Source organism: Pinus tabuliformis, chromosome 1_2 (assembly GCF_031772625.1).
Source record: "Pinus tabuliformis cultivar Carrire ecotype Pingquan chromosome 1_2, CPIR1, whole genome shotgun sequence".
Classification (NCBI taxonomy): domain Eukaryota; kingdom Viridiplantae; phylum Streptophyta; class Pinopsida; order Pinales; family Pinaceae; genus Pinus; species Pinus tabuliformis.
The window spans coordinates 1,223,082,960-1,223,096,986 of record NC_142298.1 but is presented as its reverse complement, the minus strand read 5'-3'; the positions used below and the strand labels follow the sequence as shown (position 1 = coordinate 1,223,096,986).

General features: G+C 35.2%; 1 protein-coding gene across 1 annotated transcript in view; it reads left to right on the top strand.

Moving 5' to 3' along the window:
* The window catches only part of LOC149210666 (uncharacterized), a 99,234-nt gene extending 87,791 nt beyond the window's left edge, over positions 1 to 11,443 (top strand). The window contains exons 2-10 of the mRNA XM_089396760.1: positions 5,250 to 5,378; positions 5,491 to 5,804; positions 5,961 to 6,115; positions 6,219 to 7,276; positions 7,359 to 7,631; positions 7,769 to 8,899; positions 9,049 to 9,654; positions 9,744 to 10,241; positions 10,359 to 11,443. Coding sequence (XP_089252886.1) covers positions 5,250 to 5,378; positions 5,491 to 5,804; positions 5,961 to 6,115; positions 6,219 to 7,276; positions 7,359 to 7,631; positions 7,769 to 8,899; positions 9,049 to 9,654; positions 9,744 to 10,241; positions 10,359 to 10,925 — 4,731 coding nt within the window. The 3' untranslated portion in view covers positions 10,926 to 11,443. The remainder of the gene's footprint in view (positions 1 to 5,249; positions 5,379 to 5,490; positions 5,805 to 5,960; positions 6,116 to 6,218; positions 7,277 to 7,358; positions 7,632 to 7,768; positions 8,900 to 9,048; positions 9,655 to 9,743; positions 10,242 to 10,358) is intronic.
* The last annotated feature ends 2,584 nt before the right edge of the window (positions 11,444 to 14,027 follow it).

Genomic DNA, 14,027 nt, shown 5'->3' with positions numbered 1-14,027 from the left:
TATTTTGAGAGTCTGTGAGCTTGAACTGTCATCTAAGTGATTTGCCGAGTGAGTTGCCATCAAGGACAATACCTGTGCCATAGTGCCAAGCCTGTGTCATAATGCCAACAGATTGTTCCTCCTTTGTTCCTTCAAGCTTCTCATCTTCATTCTAAGCAATATAAGCTTCTTTTGCTATTATATGTTTAATGTCATTCTCTTTGCTGTTCTATGCTTTCACTTGAACAATTTGTTCATGTTTTCTTTTATGTCTAAGGCCAGATAACTGTCATCTTATCTCTGCTTTGATGAATTAGATTTTCAAGCTTCTTTACTGCTTGTAGCTAGCCATTCATATGCGGTCATATATGCATCTGCCAATAAAATAAATATTTTCTTTTGCTACCTGTAGCTAGCCATTCATTTATGTTTATGTATGCAATCTGCTGGTACAATCAATATTTTCCATCTATCCATTGAATCTATAAATTATTGAGCATTAGTGGTCTAAAGCCTTGTATTGGTGAGAGTGTTCATGCATGTCTTGAGTGAGAATAGAGCTAAAATGGTTATCTAACTTGATCCAAACCATCATCCATTCCAATAGTTCTGAGAACAATATTGAAGATTATATGTTACTAGGCATCTCCGAGCTGCAACCTCGGAGAGTTTCCTGGAGCGATAACAACTTGCACCCCTCAAACCCCCTGTAACCTGCTCGCTACGCAATCGGCGCAACGAAGCGGGAGCTCCGCCCCCCCTCTAACCCCCCAGTTAACTACGTGGGCTAGTCGTGGAAAGAATAAAACAACCCAACATGTATTAACTATGAGGTTACTTGAAAAACACTCTCCCCTAACTGATTCATTACAAAACATTTCTTGGGGTACATTGTTGAGGCTATCCATTGAATAAATTTAGGAAATAAATGTGTTCTGGGGACAAAAGCAGCTAGAACACCTGACCTAACCATTGCCATGAATATAGGAGACTTCTTATGGTTCAGAATGACCTCTTGATATAATGAATGATGTTTAATTGTACAGACGGTATCATCGACATCTCGTTCAACATCCATTAATGGGGTATGAATAAATGATGAGGAACTTACTTGTTTGGCCATGGTGACTGTAGGTGATAGTTTGCTGGTGATAGTTGCCGAGATGGTTGCTGACTCAGATTTGCTGAACTGGTTGCAAGGTCGCTTATGAATAAATAAAAGACTAATACAAAGGGATTTTGCTTGTATTTTATACATATAATATTCAAATGGGGGGAAATATGTGTAATTAATGTAACTAATTAATGGAGTGGTAGATGAGGTGACGGGGTACGGTGAATGAGGTGGACGATAGTGAATGAGGGTGGCAGATGACGTGGAGGAGAATAGATGGAGTGGAGCGATGGGGGTGGCCTGTTGTGGGGGTAGGGAGTGTATGAGAGGTTTATCATGGTTGAACCCCTGCAGTAATCATGGGCCATAGATTTCAATCAACCTTGTTGACATGAGGGTCAACTATGGGGGTTGGGCTATGAATTATAACCCGTGCTCCTATTCCCTTGCAGAGTACTTAACGTGTCTCCTCTTCCAACCTTTTGATCGCACTTCACGGATGTGCTCGATCTTTAATAGATGGATCGGGCCCGCTTTCATAACACCTTCAATGTTGCCGTTAGCGCAACTAATATTTCAAATTTTCAAATTTTCTTTTGATTTTCAAAACTATTTCATTTTTTTTTTTAAATAATATTGAAAATTTAAATGGCAGTGTAGGCTACAACACCTCCTATAGGTAGAAATGAAGGGTACAGTGAGATAATACATCAGTTGAGGCAGCAATCAGACTCCATCTTGTTCCTCCTGGAAGCACAATAGAAATTAAAGTACAAAATGTAACAATTTGAAGAGGAAATCTAGTGGATTTGACATCATTTAGAGGACATGCATGTTCAGTGAAATTATGGAGAGAATGGTAGCACTACAAGTGGTGCTTCAGGAAGAAACCTGGATATGATATCCACTGATCCCCCATAGAAGATATATGTATTATTTAAGCAAATTTATTTTGTTTTTTGATCAATTTTGTAGATTATATAGTTGTAGTTCTTTCTACAAAATGTTTGTCTAGGATAGTAGGGTAAGAATCAATTTTTAAACTCCATATATTATCTTAGAAGAAATATTTTTCCTCTGTATTGAATGTAATTACTCCTCGGTTTTCCAATTGTGATCTAGGAATAGACTTAATCAAATTCCTAATAATTTTTGTCAAAAAAAAAATTCCTACCAAGAATTTCTTCAAAAAATTACCATAAATAATTTTGCTTAAATTTTTATAAATTCCAACAATGAATTGGGAAGCCGTGAATTCACAAAATTTTCTAGAAAATGCCAAAGCCAAAAACCAGATGCTACAATAATTTGAACCTCTACAAATGTGCGACTTAGCTTATAGAACTTGAATCTTTCTAGTGATACGAGTTGCCACATATTTGTTTCTCCAAATTCCTAGAAATCACTATGATTTGATCCTATTTCCTTCGTTAAGTGCCAATGGAGAACCTAAAATGATCCCCCCTTTATACTAGCTAGGGTGGATGTTTCACCACCGAAACTAATTTCCACCATCTATAATGGATAGCTCCACCACCGAATTTAGGCTCTACACAAAGGTTTCCCCTCACAAAGTAAGGTACTTAAGCTCCAAGTTCAATTCTCAAATCATCAACTCATATTTTCTTTGAGCTCCCTTCATTCTTTTTGTAATCATTTCCTCCTCTTGAAATACCTTGGGTGGATGGAAATACCATGGGCCACTTTATTTTTACCATACTCACAATTAATTATTTAATATTATTAAAATCTACCTTTTGTTTATAACAAAATCAAGCAATTAAACTAGTTGATCCCTTTTTCTTCGAATATATCCTATGAGAATCAAAATGATACTAAGTCACTTTCTTATGCTATTATGGTTTGTAAAGAGTCTCCCTAGAACTCTACTCTTATTAAGACCAAGAAAACCATTCTTTCCCTCTCTTGGTCTCGAGTCTGACTCGCAAGCTCAAGTTCTAGAGGCTAGGCTTCTTAATTGATGGAATATTGTCCCCTCTTCCCCCATCTCTTCTCAATTCCTCACCTCCTCTCCATCGCTTGTTATTTCCTCTACATGGTCCCCTCCCCCACACTTCTTTCCTAACACTGAATTTTGACACTGCATCAAAAGGGAATTTGAGTCCAACTAGTTTTGGTGGTATATTCTAAGATCACAGATGCCTTCCACTTTACATATACTCTAGTAATTTAGGCATTAACAATAATAATGTGGTGGAACTCACTTCCCTCATCACAAGGTTGAAAATTGCAAAAGTACAAGGCTTCTCCAAGATTTTTGTAGAAGGGGATCTCAACTTGTCATCAACATGCTCTTCAAGATACATAACAATGCCCCGATGCATAAAATATCGAAAAGATATAGTTTATAAGCACTCATATGTAAGGATTCACCTCTTATTGTTAACATCCTAATTGTTGTGCCCTCCCATGTTCAATAAACAAGAATTAAAGTTTATGATATGTTAGTTAACCATAGATGTTTGGACTCCTCTCTAGTGCTACCCTCCACCTAGAAACTTCTCTAGGACTCCCCTCTTAAGGATATGTGTTGGAAGCTCATTCATAAGGATACATCTATCCCTTATGGGGTGTTTATGGATCAACAAGGGTTGAGGGTTGGGTTGCCACTACGTCACCTGGCCAAGAAGTGAGGGGATGTGGCAACATGCTCCCATAAAGAATGTTTATGATGCCTAAGATCATGAGGTGTTGTCACATGCGGGCTACACCCATCGTACTCCATGCCATTCATGCTTCCAGTTTTGAATGCCAATTTCTCCTCCAGCCAACTCACAGGGTCTCCACTCATATGAATTTTGAACTGGCTCTATTGACTATTATGTCCCTCCTCATTACTCGATTCGTATATCATACATTTGTTGTTGGCTACCCGAGTCTCTTTCCTGAAATGTAGGCCCTGACTCTCGTTGGTCGCAATTGGGGTTTCCTGCGGACCCACCATCTCGAGCCCTAACTTAAAACTATTTTGCTTCCCTTGAAACACATTTGGATCATTAGAAAAGAACCATATCTCCCACACAAACTTGATCTCTGGAAATGAAAGCAAATTCCACTTATGTATGGTCTTTTTTGGTTTTTTGAATATTATGCTATCCCCTCTCTCTCTAAGGAGTGAACTTCTCATTATGATTTGGTCTTCCTAGCCAAAGACTAGCCTAAATCATTCAACATTTCCATATACACTCCTTTTTTTTCACAGTGAGATCCCTAGGTAAATCCACCCAAAGGGGGCTTACACTGAGTCGACTCTAGTGATGGAAATTTCACCTCGATGGACTGAGGAGGATAAAACCCACACCTTGTGACAGAGGGCCAACAACTTGGTGAGGGGCTTTGACCAACCAAGCTACCCGACCGAGCTATTTCCATATAGGTTTTTTTTGTAGGTAAGCACCCACGGGGGATTTGAACCAGTGACCTATCACAAGGAGTGCCTTAACAGTGCACCCATTCATCGTCAATCCAAGCCCCATGGGCGATTTAATATATAACTTAAACATATATACATTTTAAAAAACATGGAACAAGATTCTTAACCATGGAAATGTACAACATTTTAACATGGAGATTCTTAATCTGTAAAGAGGCTTTACTACAATACCATGTGCCAATACCATATTTTTCAATACCACATTCTCAAAAACCCATTACTCACTTAATATAACACCTAGTAGTATTACATTTTTTCTATTAAACAATTTAATTAAAAAAGTATAAATGACATAACTACTTTGGAGATAAATATTAAACTTTGATTTGTGTATACTATTTTAAATATTCTAAACTATTTAATGATTTTTAAAACTATTTTATCTACTTAATAATTAAATTAAAATTCTAAAAAATTTATTAAAAAAAACATGAAATCAAGGTAAATATCATTATTCTTTAACTCTATTATATTAAAAAATTAAGTTTTTTTCTTTAGATTAATTATAATTATTTTGTTTTAAAAATTATTACAATTTATTATTATCAATATGTTATATTAAAAATTGAAAAATCACTATATTATTATTATTTTTAAACTAATTTATTTTCTCAGGAATACTATTTATTTTTATTATATATATATATTTTTTTTGGGTTAAATTAGATATTTAAAAAACTTATTATTGTTTTCTTTTAGCAGGAGGAAGAAAAAGAAAAAAAAAAGAAAAAGAAAAAGAGAGATAACCGGTCAAAGACAAAGCCCGAATTGTCAGTTTCAAAAAACTTTTCGATATTAAAAGATGCACTCTCTGAAGCCATTGAGGCCGCTGTAAGTATGAAAAGTATTTCACCATCACTGATCATTACTTACATTTATTCTATTAAAACGTGAACATATATTACATCACAAATGCTCTTACGCTTCCTTTTCTGGTATGCAGAAAGATTTTGCATCCAACGACGGGCAGACAATCGCTCGGGATTTTCTCAAAGGCATGGGATCAGCACACGTGGTTAATATAGGTCTTCTTGTAGTGGCAAATGCATGGGAGCGGTACGCAGAAATGTCTGATAATCAAATTGCATGTCTGTCCCTCTTGAAGGAGATGAGTAAATTGAAGCAACATGTTAAAGAACTTCAAAAGCGGCCTGAATCGAAGCGAGGGATGGAGGCTTCAATAGGAAAAGCAATAGAGTTGATAATTGAAGCCTCTATCGTCTGCTGCACTCAAATTGAGGCTTCCAAAATTCGCAGGTGAATGCTCACTCAACACACTTTAATATTATAAACCTCGCAGGTGAAAATTGACGCTCAATTCCTTGTCCCACCTAAATAAATTCACACCTCTTCTTTTAATGTAAATAATATTTCTTAATACAGGATCTGAAAAACAAATATTTCTTAATACAGGTTTCTTTCGGCAACTTCGTACAAAAAAGAGCTGGCTGAACTTGAGAAAGAGTTACAGCAAACGTACGAAGAAATGGAGAGACAAATGGATTTATGTATTTTCGATTGCGTCCGCCAGCCAGAACGACACTATCCAAAATATCCTAAAGACGCAGGTAAATTGTGATAACGGATGAGAAAGTGTTATTTTAAATACTTGTGAATGTTTTTATTAAAATGATTTATTGATATTTCTGTGTTTAAATATGGTTACAACAGTTGGAATCGAAGAACCATTGCAAGAAGTTATTAAAAAGCTTGAGTGGGAAAGCGACAAAAATGCTGTAGCGGTTATCTTGCATGGCTTTGGTGGCATGGGAAAGACTACCCTTGCAGATGCTGTGTTCGCGCGGCTGTTTGACCAGAAAAAAGAAGGGTGTAAATTTTCTTTTGTTAAATTGTTTCAGGATATAGAGTCACGACCAAATGTAGTAAAATTGCAAAAAAGTATATTATCTGATTTGAAGGGAGAAAAGGGGGAGGAGATCAGAAGTTATAACGAAGGACAAGAAGAAATTGCTGTCGTGTTAGAGAAGGAGGAGGCTTTTATTTATATCGACAATGTTTTGCTTCCTGATAAGCGTGAACAAGGCCCAGATGCACTCACACAGCTTCTCCCTGAGAATATGGGGAATGCAAAAAAAGTGAGGTTGCTCATAACTGCACGTAATAAAGATGCAGTGAGCTGGATGACAATGAGCGAAGGGGTTGAAAAAGTATTCTGCGAAATTAAAAGCCTGCCCGAAGCGATGGCAGTGAAGCTTTTAAAAGAGAGGTTGTCTTCAAAAGAGAGGCTGTCTGACGATAAAAATAAACTAAATGCTACCCAAATTAAAGAGATAGCCAAGATATGTGGAGGCGTCCCGGCGCTATTGAAGGTGTTAGCAGGATTCATAAATGGCGGCAAAGGAAACGCAGTGGAAAATTATAAAACATTGATGAAAGAGGCTAAAGGAAAAAACTGGACAGGTTATATTGGGGAGAGTATAGACCAATACGTCTTTGCCTACAACAATCTTGAAGATAAATTGAAAGATCCTTTTTTGGATGTTTGTTCATTTTTTCGAGGCTGGGACTGGAAAGAACTTTCAGATATTGTGGGAGAGGGAGAACTGGAAAAGCTAGAGGAAAGGGCTCTTGTCACCCGAGATGTGAAAAGCATGACTGCAAGGGTACACGATGTCATATTGGAAGTTGGTCTCCAGAGGACACAAGGAAACAGATTCAGATTGACCACTAAAACTGATATTGAAAAGTTCTCACGTATAGAAGATAAGGTACGCAATCTTTCAATTAAAATATTTATCATATAAGGTTTTGTTTCAAAATGACTGACTCTAATATTTAATAAATATATAGGACCTTAAAGAGATCCAGGGCATATGGGCAAGTGACAACGAAGATCCACTGCGTATACCCGCGAAAAAGCTAGATTTGATGTCTGGATCTTTAAGAGTTCTTAAACTCGGACCCTTAACAGCTGTGGAGGGCGAATGTGAAAATAAATTTAAAGAGCTGCTTCTTTTCAGTGCGATAACTTCCCATCTTCCTTTTGATGTGTCAAAGCTAAAGGAGTTCGAGAAGCTCAGACATTTATGTTACAACCCGGAAGATTTACAGAACCTATGTCAAGTAAGTTCACCTAAAATATCTGGTTATTTCTCTTCTTACTTTTCCTGGAATATCTAAAACGCTATATCATGCGCAGTTTTATTAGTTTTAATAGTTAGAGTATGATTTTCATATATTCCAAATTGCATAATATGCAGATGCCTTCCAGTCTCAGACACATCGAATTTGAATTAAATTCTCCTCCCTTCCAAATCTCTTCCCAATGTATTCAGCAACTAAGCAATTTGCGAGTACTGAGACTGAAGAATGCACAGTTCAAAAGCTTACCTGAAGAGCCAGGAGATCTGGGAATTGGAAATGGTTTGGAGGAACTCTCACTTAGAAGTTGCCAATATTTAGAGAAATTACCGGCATTATTTTCAAGTCTGGGCTCTTTAACAGTGTTGAGAATGTCTAGCTGTTCTGGTTTGACGCAGCTACCAGAAGATTTGGGATCATTGAATTGTCTGCGAAAACTCATTTTATCCAACTGTAAAAGTCTAAAAGCGCTTCCTAACCGTCTTGGAAAGCTCACATCATTGCAAGAACTCCGTTTGCATGCGTGCAAAAGTCTAGAATCTCTTCCTAGCAGTCTTGAGGAGCTTTCATCATTGAGATTATTGGACTTATCCTGGTGTCAAAACATTAAAGATCTCCCTTCTGGCTTAGAAAAGTTAACATCGCTTGTTCAACTTAATTTATATTCTTGTGGGCTAAGCAGTATTCCTGGAAGCGTTGGGCAACTGAAGTTGAATTCAATCGACTTCTCCAACTCTAATTTAAAAGAACTGCCCGATGGGTTTTGCAACTTCTCCACTTTAACAAAGCTTCACATGGTTGACTGCAGCCGTCTAGAGAAGCTTCCGGAGCGATTTGGAGAAGTAACAAGTTTAAGAAAGCTAACGCTGGACGGTTGTTCCAGTCTACAGAAGCTGCCAGAAAGTTTCTGCCAACTCAAGTACTTGGAGCACTTGGATTTATCATTCTGCAGGACTCTTGAAGAATTATGTAAAGACTTCAAAGGTCTCTCACTACTCCGAGTTCTATCACTGAGAAATTGCAAGAAGCTAAAGAAGCTCCCTGAGGATTTCCAATGCCTCACCTCATTGGAAGTTCTGGATGTAAGAAATTGCTCTAAGTTGGAAGGGAAATGGATAGACAGCATGCTAAAGATGAAGACACTACAAATTTTGCGCATAGCAGGAAGCGAGTTGTTGGAGGAAAGATGGGGGGAAATTCAAGCACAACAATGCAATCAATCATGGTCTTGTGCTGTGTATACAGAGCAGGTGATCCACTTTTTCAAACATGTTTTCAGTTCCCACATTATAATTAACTCTTTTAATGTTTAGATCCTAAAACATAAACATATCACAGGGGAAAAAATTGCAAAGCATACATTATTTTTCCTTTCCACTCACTTTAGCTTTCTCTTCAGGGTTTAACAAACAAGGAGAATCTTCTAAAGCAGTTCCAATCAGAATTTGATAGCATGCTCACTAATGGAGAAGGAAAGCCACTGAATATATCTGGTCGTCCTCTGAACACGCTGCTGCTTGTTATGTTTGATGGCGAAGAGGAATTCTGTCCTGATTCTTTTCCTTTGCCTTTACTTGAGGAGAGTATAGATGATATTCAAACACATTTCGAAATGGTTTATTTTGGCAACCATTGGGATCAGTTGCCTCAGAAAGTGGCGGATAGAATAGGGGGGCATGCTCCTGCTAACAGAGACACTAAAGCATTGTTTCAAAGATTGCTCTCATTAGTTGATCATTTCGAGACGGACTTTGGCAGGGAACTTACCAGCAGTTTCCAAATGACCGCGGAGATTGTGAGTGGGCAAATTTCTTGTTGGAAACGGCATCGCGAATGGGAGGTGGAGGACTTTGTGGTAACGAAGTGCGGAAGATACCTTAAATTGAAGCAACTGGCAGAAAGAGGTGGAGGGAGTCCTATAGCTTTGTTAAGGGAGCTCTTCGCAGGGGGAGAAGAGGAAATTTCCGTTTCCTTTCTTAAGAAAAAGGATGGTGAATCCACGAAGGTATTAAAGTTCAATCTATATTTTGTTTCTGTTCAAATTCCATTTATCGACTGTTGATTATTTTGTTTGCGTTTATATGAAAATTGTAGGTCGGAGTCGACGAATTGCAAGGGAAAACGATTTTATTAGATATCAGGCCTGCCAACAACTCTTTTGATATTTCTCTTCACGCTTTAGTGGAGATGTACAATGTGGAGAGAGAGAGATTTAATTTTGAAATTATAACAGTTCCAATAATGCAGGAAGACACAACGTTGGATGTATCTGAGAAGTTTTCAAGAGAGGTTCCATGGTTGGTCCTCCAAAATCCGTGGCAGCTGACAAATACAACCAAGTATTTTCTCATTGAAGGGTGTCCACGACGGCAATGGTGGTACCCGAATGAAATGAGGATAATAGAAAGCAACGGGACAATCGCACCGTATAATGATCATAGTGTACTGCGTATGTTGCACACTTGGGGGGCAGCAGCTTTTCCTTTTACGGCGGAAAAAGAGGAGGAATTAATACAAAAAGAAAAGACACAAATGGAGGGTATGCCTCATGCAATGTTTCTTTTCCAGCATTTGGAACGTGTGTCAGAACAGGTCAGTAACTACCTGTTATTTGTTTGCTTTTTGTATGTTTCGAAAAATGACTTGAAAAGAAAATGATTTTCATTTCTAATTGTTTTTTCTCCTCTCCTTGTCGTTGATGATGAAAAGTTGAGAGAGGCCACGGGTCAGCAAAAAATGATATGCTTATGCTCCTTTCACCAGGAGGAGTTTACAAATTCCATGAAGGCTATGTTGACAAAATTGAGTGATATCATTTACATAATTTATATTCCAAATTTTGGTGCAAAAGAAATTGCGGTGGATTTCACTTTTACAAATTGTCGATGGTATTCAAGTTTGGAACCTTCCAAAATGTCATCAGCAGAGATGGAAAGAATGTTTTCGTTAAGGTTATCTGAGTATGAAGCTATCAGATTTTGGGCGCGTATTCGCTCTTTGAAAGTGCGAATTGAATTCTCAGATCAAATTCAGTTATCGAAAATGCTATCGGAAATGGTGATGATTTTTTTTTATAATTCAGATTCATGGAATCCTTCATGGATGTTTATAATGAATGAAGATGGAAATTTGATAACAAGAAGGGGGAAAGAAATTGTAAAATTGTTATCTGAAAAATATTCAGATGACAGAGTACAAGAATTGATGCAACAATTGCTCAAAGGTACTCAAACAAGTTGGAAGAAGACGCTGCTTGAATTAGAAGAAATGCTATAAATTGATGGTGAAGATAATGAGGGTTATTGCCTCTCATTATATTCTAATATGGCTGTATTCTCCGCCTGTGTTTCTTTATATGATACTCCACATTTCTTGGCGCAGTCACAAGCGCTCATATGCTCACTATTGCTGTATATTCTGCGCAGTTATACGCACTCAATCGGATCCGCTCCTTGTATGTTTACAGCTCTCGTCTCTTACTGAGGCCATACGCTTTCCATTCTGATCATTAGTCCAAGACTATCTGTCTTCACTGTATCCATGATCCATATATTTTCTCAATATAATACATGCAGATTTTTTCTTACTGAAAAAGAAGATAATGAGGGTTATGGTGACGATGATGATGTAGATAGCGAGGGCCAGTGACCTCATATAGGCGAATGCCTACCTTAATTAGGGAACACCTACCTCATTTAATGATGATTCAATAGTGTCCACTTTAAGGCAACATTTTTCATTTCCAATGATCTTGGTTTTGCTCAGTAATTATTGATGTGTAGTATGTACTTGTACCTTTTCAATCTTCCATTCTAGCTCTTAGGATGTGTGTATTTTGAGCTGATCTATTGTATTTTTATGTAAAAGATATATTTGACTTTTATAGTAAATAAAGGCATTTTATCTTAAAAATATTGATATTTATGTATAGATTTTTCTTTCTTATATTAAAGTGTAAGCTTCGTTCTTTTTTATATTAACGTATAAGTTTTACTTTTTAAACATATATATATATATATATATTTTAAATTTGAGGCTACATTATTTCTGTATTGAAAAAATTATATAAATGAATTGAGTTTGTTTTTTAATTAAAATAGTTGATAGATATGTTTATTTTAGAATAGTATTTTTAGAATTTTAATTTAATTATTAATAATTAATGGACTAGTCTAACTTATAGAGGAAATGGTTAATTTTAACTTTAAAAATTTGAGTTTAAGTTGTTTAACCTGTAGATTTCTAGTGTCCTAAGGTTTTTTTAAATTGTTTAATATGTAGAATTCAAGTGCCCTAAGGGCTTTTTAGGATGCTAAATATGCATTGAAAAATGCATTTTAAACAAATGGTAGGGATTTAATCTATATGGAATATTCATGAAATATTTATAGTTGTCACTAATAAAGACTTGAGATTTATCTCAAAGGTAGTTATGTCCTTTTTTTATTTCCAAATTAATTACAAAAATTATAAAATTAAAGTGAAATTATATATATATATATATATATATATATATATATATATATATATATTGATTGTGAAATGAGTTAGGGTTGTTTAGGCATGTGGCATTGATAAACTATGGTATTGGCCCATGACATTGTAGCAAATCTTATTTACAAGTTAAGAACCTCTATATAAAAATAATGGTATGTTTAATTCATATATTAATTCTTTTTATAATTATTAGTAATAATAATAATAATATAAAATAAAGTCATAATTTAGTTAATTTCTATGATTTTTTTAACCTTGTCAAAATGAAATGTGCCATGATGTGAGTGTGTTGATGGTTATCATGGATCCATGTCTATCAATATCTACCAACCATTTAATTTATATGGTTGTGCCAATTTTAGTTGATTTAATAAAACACAGAGTTCATGTCTTCTTAAATTAGTATTCTTTAAAAAATTGGTTATTTAGTTATATATATATGAAAAAGGCTCTCATCAATATTAATGGAAAATAAAGAATAAATTAAGCATGATATAATATGTTTTATATTATATTATTATTATTTTTAAAACAAAATGTACATTTTATTTTAAGACGAATTGAAAATACAATCTTAGATGTTGATGCAATATATGATTAGTTTTATGTGACTTACAAGCCCACTACTTATATCATTTTCATAACTTGTACCAAAACCTTAAATATCTACTTGAGTTTTATGTGGTCATTAGTGGACATATTACATGTTAAGATCAAAAGTTTGAAAGGCTACAATATCTTGAAGAAACCGAAAGTCCCTTAGTGAATTCATCTAAGACAAGAAATCCTCCATCTAAGTGCAAAGCTTCCTTAGATAGTGAATCTATCAAATTGTAAAGTTCTCTATATATAACACTAAAACTAATAATTTGAAAGAGATCAAAGATATCCATAAAATGTAATGTTAGCTATCAAAGACAACTACTATGGACCTAAATTTCATTGTTCATCAATTCAATAGTCATAATGGTCTCAAATATGTGTAGTTGCACAATATTTTTCTCTAAAGTGCACTTAGATAAAAAGAATAATGATCTTTGTTAACCTTGGTTATTAGATCCATAACTAGGTTTTCCTTATTAGCAAAATATTGATCCTCAATAGTAAATAAAACAAAACTTCAACTATGAAAGTGTCTATCAAGTTCTATTAAATAAGCTCTATGCATAATCCCGAGTCACCTGATTGGTTTTTGGCTTTATACTAGGATTATAAGAAGAAAATGGTGAAAAAGCTTCTAATGAAACTGTCAAAGTGAGAGCTTAAAAATGCTCAAAATCCTGACATTTCTTACCAAGATCAAAATTATTAAAGGCTACAAGATCTTAAAGAAACCAAAATTCCCTTAGTGAATTCATCTGAGACAAGAAAACCTCCATCTAAGTGCAAAGTTTCCTTAGATAGTGAATCTATAAAATTGTTAAGTTCTCTATATATAACACTAAAACTAATAATTTGAAAGAGATAGAGATATCCATAAAATGTAATGTTAGCTATAAAAGACAATTACTATGGACCTAAATTTCATTTTTCATGTATTCAATAATCAGAATGGTATTCAAATATGTGTAGTTGCACACATTTTTTCTCTAAAGTGGACTTTGATAGGAAGAAAAATTCTCTTAGTTAACCTTGGTTATTAGACCCATAACCAGGTTTTCCTTATTAGCAAAATATTGATCCTCAGTAGTAAATAAAACAAAACTTTGACTATGAAAGTGTCTAACAAGCTCTATTAATGAAGCTTTATGCATAATCCTCATTCATAATATCCTCCCAAGTCATGTGATTGGTTTTTATCTTTATACTAGGATTATAAGAAGAAAATGACAAAAAATCTTCTAATGAAACTGTCAAATTGAGAGCTTAGAAATGCTCAAA